This window comes from Pseudopodoces humilis, chromosome 1, assembly GCF_049639895.1.
Source record: "Pseudopodoces humilis isolate 2021_Gansu_Grassland_sample_001 chromosome 1, ASM4963989v1, whole genome shotgun sequence".
Taxonomy (NCBI): domain Eukaryota; kingdom Metazoa; phylum Chordata; class Aves; order Passeriformes; family Paridae; genus Pseudopodoces; species Pseudopodoces humilis.
The window spans coordinates 151,771,569-151,779,634 of record NC_142200.1 but is presented as its reverse complement, the minus strand read 5'-3'; the positions used below and the strand labels follow the sequence as shown (position 1 = coordinate 151,779,634).

General features: G+C 68.0%; 1 protein-coding gene across 1 annotated transcript; it reads right to left on the bottom strand.

The window, feature by feature from the left end:
* Nucleotides 1-2,881: 2,881 nt before the first annotated feature.
* On the bottom strand, nucleotides 2,882-7,132 carry AOC1 (amine oxidase copper containing 1). The gene is made up of 5 exons (XM_088057916.1): nucleotides 7,060-7,132; nucleotides 5,081-6,624; nucleotides 4,170-4,458; nucleotides 3,462-3,594; nucleotides 2,882-3,315 (listed from the first exon to the last, which is right to left on the bottom strand). The coding sequence occupies exons 1-5, from the start codon at nucleotides 7,080-7,082 to the stop codon at nucleotides 3,037-3,039; spliced, it is 2,268 nt and encodes a 755-aa protein (XP_087914042.1). The 5' UTR covers nucleotides 7,083-7,132; the 3' UTR covers nucleotides 2,882-3,036.
* Nucleotides 7,133-8,066: the final 934 nt, after the last annotated feature.

The window sequence follows — 8,066 nt, the reverse complement described above, 5'->3', positions numbered from 1 at the left end:
TGGGAGCACCGGGGCGCGGCGGGACCCCCGGGACCCCGGGACCCCCGACCCCGGAATGCGGGGCTCCCGCAGCCCTCGGAGCCCAGGACGTGGGGTCCCCGAAACCCAGGACTTGGGACCCCTGAGCCCGGAGTGCGGGACCCCTGAGCCCGGAGTGCGGGACCCCTGGACCCCTGGGCTCGGCAGCCCTGGATGCCACGAGCCGGGACCCCCAGAGTCACAGGACCCCTGGCTCTGGGCCGTGGGACCCCTGGAGCCCTGGAAGTCCTGGAGCCCTGGGACCCCTAACCCGGAACGTGGGACCCCCAGAGTCCTCGGCCCCCTGGAAGCCGGGACCCCCGGGACCCCCGGAGCCTGGCACGTGGGAGCCCCGGAGCCGCAGGACCCCTGTCCCCAGCATGTGGGACCCCCAAAGCCAGGCTGTGGGCCACCCGGAGCCCTGGGACCCCCGAGGCCGGAATGGGGGGACACAGCACTGCCAGCCCCGGGAACCCCCAGAGCCCGGCCCCGGCCCCGGCCCGCCCCCACGGACACTGCCCCCGCTGCCAGCAGGGGAACTTGGGGTCCCTGGGACCCCCCGGGATCCCCCCTCATCCTGGGGCCCCCTGCCCTGGACTGACTGTGCTGCTCTTCCTCCTCCTCCTCCTCCTCCTCCTCCTCCGCCTGCTGCTGCTGCTGCTGCTGCTCGCCGAGCCCCGGGGCGGCGGGGGTGCACAGGTGTGTGTGTATAGGTGTGTGTGTGTGTACTGGTGTGTGTACAGGTGTGTGTGTACAGGTGTGTGTGTACAGGTGTGTGTGTACTGGTGTGTGTACAGGTGTGTGTGTACTGGTGTGTGTACAGGTGTGTGTGTACAGGTGTGTGTGTACAGGTGTGTGTGTATAGGTGTGTGTACAGGTGTGTGTGTACAGGTGTGTGTGTACTGGTGTGTGTGTATAGGTGTGTGTGTGTACTGGTGTGTGTGTGTACAGGTGTGTGTGTGTACTGGTGTGTGTACAGGTGTGTGTGTATAGGTGTGTGTGTGTACTGGTGTGTGTACAGGTGTGTGTGCACAGGTGTGTGTGTATAGGTGTGTGTGTGTGTACTGGTGTGTGTGTACTGGTGTGTGTGTATAGGTGTGTGTGTATAGGTGTGTGTGTGTACTGGTGTGTGTGTATAGGTGTGTGTGTGTACTGGTGTGTGTACAGGTGTGTGTGTATAGGTGTGTGTGTACAGGTGTGTGTGTACAGGTGTGTGTGTGTACTGGTGTGTGTGTATAGGTGTGTGTGTGTACTGGTGTGTGTACAGGTGTGTGTGTATAGGTGTGTGTGTACAGGTGTGTGTGTATAGGTGTGTGTGTGTACTGGTGTGTGTGTATAGGTGTGTGTGTGTACTGGTGTGTGTACAGGTGTGTGTGTATAGGTGTGTGTGTACAGGTGTGTGTGTATAGGTGTGTGTGTGTACTGGTGTGTGTACAGGTGTGTGTACTGGTGTGTGTGTACAGGTGTGTGTGTGTACTGGTGTGTGTATAGGTGTGTGTGTGTACAGGTGTGTGTGTATAGGTGTGTGTGTGTACTGGTGTGTGTACAGGTGTGTGTGTACTGGTGTGTGCATACAGGTGTGTGTGTGTACTGGTGTGTGTGTGTGCACAGGTGTGTGTGTACAGGTGTGTGTGTACAGGTGTGTGTGTGTGCAGTGTGTGTGTGTGTGTACAGGTGTGTGTGTGTGCAGTGTGTGTGTGTGTGTGTGCACAGGTGTGTGTGTACAGGTGTGTGTGTGCACAGGTGTGTGTGTACAGGTGTGTGTGTGTGCAGTGTGTGTGTGTGTGTGTACAGGTGTGCACTGTGTGTTGTACAGGTGTGTGTGTGTGTACAGGGGTGTGGGTGTGGGTGTGCACACTGTGTATACAGGTGTGTGTGTGACAGGTGTGTGTGTGCACAGGTGTGTGGGTACAGGTGTGTGTGTACAGGTGTGTGTGTGTGCAGTGTGTGTGTGTGTGTGCACAGGTGTGTGTGTGTGCACAGGTGTGTGTGTGCACAGGTGTGTGGGTACAGGTGTGTGTGTACAGGTGTGTGTGTGTGCAGTGTGTGTGTGTGTGTGTGTACAGGTGTGCACTGTGTGTTGTACAGGTGTGTGTGTGTGTACAGGGGTGTGGGTGTGGGTGTGCACACTGTGTATACAGGTGTGTGTGTGACAGGTGTGTGTACAGGTGTGTGTGTGTGCACTGAGTGTGTGTCTGTGTGTGTGTACAGGTGTGCACTGTGTGTGTGTTGTACAGGTGTGCACAGGTGTGTCCCCTGCTCCTGTCCCCAGGATGTCACGTGTGTGTCGGGGGGTCCCGCTGTGCTGGGACACACGTGTTGCCCCCCCGAGTTTGTGTCCCCAGCGTGTCCCCACCATATCCCCGCCATGTCCCCACCGTGTCCCCCCGCTGCCCCCCCCGTGTCCCCCCCCGTGTCCCCCCGTGTGCCCCCCGCTGTCCAGGCCAGCCCCGGTGTGAGCCCCGCTGGAGCCTGGTGGCTCCGTGTTGTCCCTCGGTGTCCCGGCCGAGGGAGGGGTCGGGAACCTCCGTGTGTCCCTTCTCGTGCGACCCCCGAGCCCCCGCGTCCCCCCGCACAGCGGGGTGTCACACGGCAGTGTCACCCCTCGCACAGGGAGGGGACGCGGGGGTGGCGGGGCTGCCGCCGCCCCGTAGCGCGTGCTGTGTTTGTCCCATGTCACCCTGCATGTCCCCCCCGCGTAGGTGCCCCAATAAAGCCGACAGAGACCCCCGGCTCTGTGTCACCACCCGGGCGGTGGGCGCAGGGAAAGCCCCCTCGGGTGTCACCGTCATTAAATGTCGTGACAGCCGGGGACCGGCTGGGACATCCTGCTGGCCACGAATTGAGCGACACGGGGACAGGGGAGGTGGCATCGCCTTTACTGAGCCCCGCAGGTGGCGCTGAGCCGTGCCCCGGTGTCCCGGTGGCTCCGGTGTCCCCGCGGGGCCGGGGGAGGTGGCACCCCCGCAGCACGGGGCCCATCCCCGGCTCGGTGTCCCCGTGTCCCCGTGTCGCGGGTCACACCTGGCGGGCGGTGCCGTTGTAGGTGAAGGGCTCGGGGTGGACGCAGGGCCCGGGGCTGGCGGGGGTCCAGCGCCGGATCTCCAGGCGGGAGCAGCTCGGGGGGTCCAGGGGCCGCACGATCACCGGGGCTCGCGACGCCACCGACGGGTCCTCGTTGAAGAAGTTGAAGGGGCGCAGGAAGAAGCCGACGGCGTTGCCGGGGGTGGCCGTGTTGGGGATGTCCTCGGCGTGGGGCACGTGCAGGAAGCCCACGGTCACCCAGGCCACCAGGTCCTGCGGGGGACGCAGCACGGTGTCAGTGTCACTGCCCCCCCGGGAGATGGGGACCCCGCAGAGGTGGCCCCCTCTGGGGATGGAAACCCCCCGGGCCCCCTCAGCAGCCACCGGCCCCGTGTGCCCGGTGTCACCCCCGGTGTCACCTGGTCCTCGATGGTCTCGTTGTCGTGGATGAAGCTCTCGAAGGTGACCGGGGGGTCCCAGGGGTCGTTCTGGGTGTACATGGTGCTGCTGCTCGGCTCGTTCTCGTGGCGCCGTGTCACGGCCAGGTGGTACCTGGGACACGTGAGGGGTGGGGTCAGCCTGGGGGTCCCTGTCCCACCCCTGCCCTGGTCCCCCGATTGTGCCACCCACGGCCCGCTCCTGTCAGGGGGACACAGGGCTGGCCAGCGGCGCGGGGGTCCCCAGCTGTGTTCGCTCCTCAGCTCCTGAGGGAGATTCCCCAGGTCCCCTGAGGGACTCCCCAGCTCCCGAGGGGTTTCCCACATCTTGAGGGGGTCCCCATTTCCCGAGCTTCCTCATCTCCCAAGGTGTTTCACGGCTGCCAAACCCTTCAGCTTCCGGGGGTTCCCCAGCTCCGGCAGCCCCCCGCTGTCCCCCCGCTGTCCCCCCGCGGTGTCCCACAGCCCCGTGGGCTGCTCCAGCTCCCGAAGGCTTTTCCCAGCCCCAGGGCAGTTCCCACTTCTGGAGGCTCCCAAGGACCTACTCCAGCTCCAGGGCAGGATGGGGAGGTGCCAGCGGGCAGAGGCGCCACCCCAGGGCCGGGGGAAGGAGCCCGTGTCCCCGCGGGTGACATCGGCTGCTGCCGGAGCCCCCGCCCGGTCCCCACCCCCGCGGTCCCCGTGCCCCACCTGGCCCAGGTGACTCCGCGCTCCTCCCGCCACCCGCGGGGCAGCACGGGCCCGGCGTGCGAGCTGAGCTGCAGGCGGAAGGTGCGGCGGTGGCCCCAGCGGTTCCGCCGGCGCGGGTTGGAGAAGAGCAGGTAGCGGGGAGCGGGCCGGGCCAGCGGCAGCGCGGCCTCGCGCTCCCGGCGCCGCGGCTCCCGGTGCAGCCACGGCTGCACCACGCGCGCCCCCGCGCTCCAGGGGTTGGAGATGTTCTCGAAGCGAATGTCCATCGTCTCGAAGCTGTTCCCGGAGCCTGCGGGGACGGAGTGTGTCGGCGGAGGGGCCCCGGTGCGGGGCTGGCACACGGCGGAGGGGCGGGGATGTCACCGCCGATGTGGACCGGCACCTCATGGAGATGCCAACACGGAGGGCTGAGATGCCACCGCCGTGGAAGGCTGCGAGCCCACGGAGGGCTGGGATCCAGTTTGGTACACCAGCATGGAGAGGAGGTGCCGCCACGGAGGGCTGGGACACCTTGGAGATGCCACCGCCACCACACGGGGCTGTGACACCAGGAGATGCTACCGTGGATGTGGCCTGGGAAATATCACCCTGGGGGGCTGGGACTCCACAGAGAAGCCATCGTGAGGGGCTGGGACCCCCGGCAGATGCCACCCCCCACGGGGGGCTGGGACGCCACCGAGGGCTGGAGCCCCAGATGTCGCCGGGGCCGGGCGATTCCACCCCCACGGAGGGATGTGACCCCGCGGAGACCCCACCGAGGAGGGGCATCCCCACCCGAGGGTGCGGGTGACGCCCGGCTGATCCCGCCCTTCCGGGAACGCGGCACCCTCCGGAACCCCCCGCGGGCCCAGCCTCTCTCCCAGCACCCTCCCCACGGCCCGGGGGTGTCGGGAGCCGTCGGGGCCCTTCACCTGCGACATCCAGGTCCACCTTGTAGTGCACCAGGTGGGTGTGGATGTTGCCCAGGAGGTGGCTGTGCACGCGGCTGCCGTAGCGCCGGCCCTCCGGCGTGTAGAAGGTGGCGTGGATGTAGCCGGTGGCGTGGACCTTGGTTTCCAGGACACCGTTGGGGTAGAGCAGGAAGTCCCAGATGTAATCGTAGTTGTAGACGGTGGAGGTGGTCCTGAGCACCAGCGCCCGGCCCTCCAGCCCCGCGTAGAAGTGGAAGCCGCCCTGGAAGTCGCTGTCGAAGTGGCGGCGCAGGGGAACGCCCGTGGGCAGCTCGAAGACGCACAGGGCGTTGGGGAAGCGCACGGGGCCGTCGGCGTCCAGGAGGTGATGGGCGTCCAGGAAAGTGGCGGTCTCGGGGCAGTCCACGCCGCGGGCCAGCTCGTAGCTGGAGGCGCCCATGGCCCAGCCGGCGTCCATGTACTTGGTCTGCATGGCGGCCGGCGAGTGGCCGCCGTAGAAGGCGATGGCCTCCTGCACGCTCAGCTCGTAGGCCACGCGCTCGCCGTCGAAGCGCACGTCGAAGAGCTGCAGGCCGGCGGAGGAGCGCAGGCGGAACGCCAGGCTCCAGCCGCCGTACTGCAGCCGGTTCCCGAGCAGGCGGTAGCGCCGGCCCTGCGGCTCGCACACCTTGGCCCCGTGCACGTCGGTGGGGGTCCCGCTGGAGAAGCGGCCCCGCGGCTCGTAGCTGGAGAAGAGGTGGCGGGCGGGGGGCTCGGGCAGGCGGGCCAGGGGCAGCGTCCCCCGCGCGTGGCTCTCGGCCAGCTCCCGCACGCTGCCGAAGTAGCGCCCGTTGTACCAGAGGCGCCGCACGGCCCAGCGCCGCGGGTCGGGGTCCCGGTGGTCCAGCAGCACCTCCAGCCCCGCGGGGTGCAGGAAGAAACCCTCCATGAAGCGCTGGATCACCAGCCACGTGCGGCGCTCGCCGGGGCCCAGCCCGCGGGGAGCGATGTCGGAGTAGGTGAGGCAGCGCTCGGAGCAGTTCTGGAAGCCGAAGCCGGTGGCCTCGAGCAGCAGCGGCTCCAGCGGGGCCAGGGCGGCCACCAGAGCCTCGTGCAGCAGCGCGTACTCCAACCTCGTCATCGGCCGCGCCGAGAACGGCACGGCCCGGCCGCCCTTGCAGGGCAGCGGGGGGGAGGAGCTGGGCCGGGGCAGCGGCCCCACGGCCAGCTCGGTCACGTTGGGCTCCGCCTGAGCCCCGAAGAACACGACGGCCCGAGCCTCCCGCCGCGGCCGGGCCCCGCCGTGCTCCAGGAACCGCAGCGCCGAGCGCTTCTTGGGCGGCAGCAGCTCCACCAGGAACAGCGAGTTCTTGGCCAGGGGCCCCCCCCGGCTCGGGGACAGCCCCAGCTCCGGCCGCTCCATCAGGAAGGTCCGCACGGCCCGGAGCTCCGCCGGGCTCAGGTCGGCGAAGATGGACGCGGGGTCCGGGGGCTCGGCGGAGGGGCCGGAGGAGCCCGCGGTGACCAGCAGGGCCAGCGCCCAGGGGAGCCCCAGCAGCCACATCCTGGGGGACGCGGGGACAGCGGGGTCAGCGGCGGGCAGGGAACGGGGCACGCGGAGCATCCCCGCTCCGGCAGCGCCGCCATCCCGGAGAAACCGGGGAGACCGCGGGGTGACCCCCAGGAACAGCGGGGGGAGCGAGGGGGCACCCCCGGCAAGCCTGGAACCAGCACGGGCAAGAGAAAACAGGCGGAGCGGGGGGCGACCCCCAGGGATATCCCCGGGGAAACCGGGGACACCACGGGGTGACCTCCAAAAACCTCCCCCCCCACGGAGCCCCACAGCACCCCCAAACCCCCTCTCAGGGCGGCTCTTGGACCCCAGCCCGGCGCTGCGCCCCCCGGGTGGGCCTGGGGAGACCCCCGGTGTCGGAGACCCCCGAGTCCCGCCCCCACACCTCCCCCCGCCGCAGGGACCCCCCCCCGAGCCCCCCACTCACCCGGCCCGGCTCTGCCGCCCCATCCGAGCAGCGCTGCCGGTCTCTGGCCGGTCCCGGGGCACTGACCCCCCCCTCCCCGCCCCCCGGGGCACTGACCCCCCCCTCCCCGCCCCCCGGGGCACTGCCCCCCTCCCCGCCCCCTCCCGCCCCCTCCCGAGCCGGCCCGGGGTCAAGGCCACCGGCAGGACCGGGCCCCCCCCGGCCGCGCCCCCCAAATCCTCACCTCGGCTGTCTCGGCCGCGTCGCGCCCAGGCGGGGGCGGGGGGGGGGGGGAGGGACCCCCGGGCGGGGCCCCCGCCCCCCCGCGGGTTACCGATCACCTGGGGGGGCACCGAGACCCCGCTCGGAGTCCCCCCCCCCCCCGGGAGCTGGGGGAGCTCCGAGCGATCGAATTCCGGGGGGAGGTGACGGGAAGCGGGAAAATCCCACGGGAGAGCGCGGCCTCCCCCGGGACCCCTCCCCCGGGACCCCCCCGCGCCCCCCGCCCCCCAAAACCCGCACCCGAGGGGACTCGGACCCCTCCATCCCCAGGGCCGCATCCCGTTCCCATGGCAACGCGTCCCCGGCCCTCCCGTCCCCATGGCAACGGGGCTCCGAATTCCGCGCGGGAAGGGAGGGGGCGCCATCCCGTTGCCATGGCAACGCAGCCCCGGGCCGGGCCCGAGGGGGTTAAAAATCGCCTTTGGGGCTTTCACGAACCCCAAAACTCGGGGGAAGCCCTTCCAAAAAATCCGGGACGGGCGGCTTAATTAAAAATAATTGAGTTGAAAAAGCTGTGAAAAGCCCCAAAAATGGGTTTCAATCCCCCCAGAGCGGGCCCGGTGGTTCCAACAGCCAAAAAAAACCCAGGAAAAATCATTTTCAGGGAAAAAAAGTGATTTTAAAATACCCTGGAAATGGGGTAAGCGGTTGTAAAAACCCCAACATTGGGATGAGTGGTTTTAAATCGCCAAAAAAAGTCCTAAGGTAAGAGATTTTAAAGTGAAAGCGAAAAAATAAAGCAGAGG

Bases quoted from the DNA above. Each gene is read 5' to 3' on its own strand.
- AOC1 (XM_088057916.1), bottom strand. From the start codon at position 7,082: ATGGGGCGGCAGAGCCGGGCCGG. The intron at 6,625-7,059 runs GTGAGTGGGGGG...CGCGTCCCCCAG, and splicing joins GGGCGGCAGAGCCGGGCCGG to GATGTGGCTGCTGGGGCTCC. The intron at 4,459-5,080 runs GTGAAGGGCCCC...CCGTCCCCGCAG, and splicing joins GGTGGACCTGGATGTCGCAG to GCTCCGGGAACAGCTTCGAG.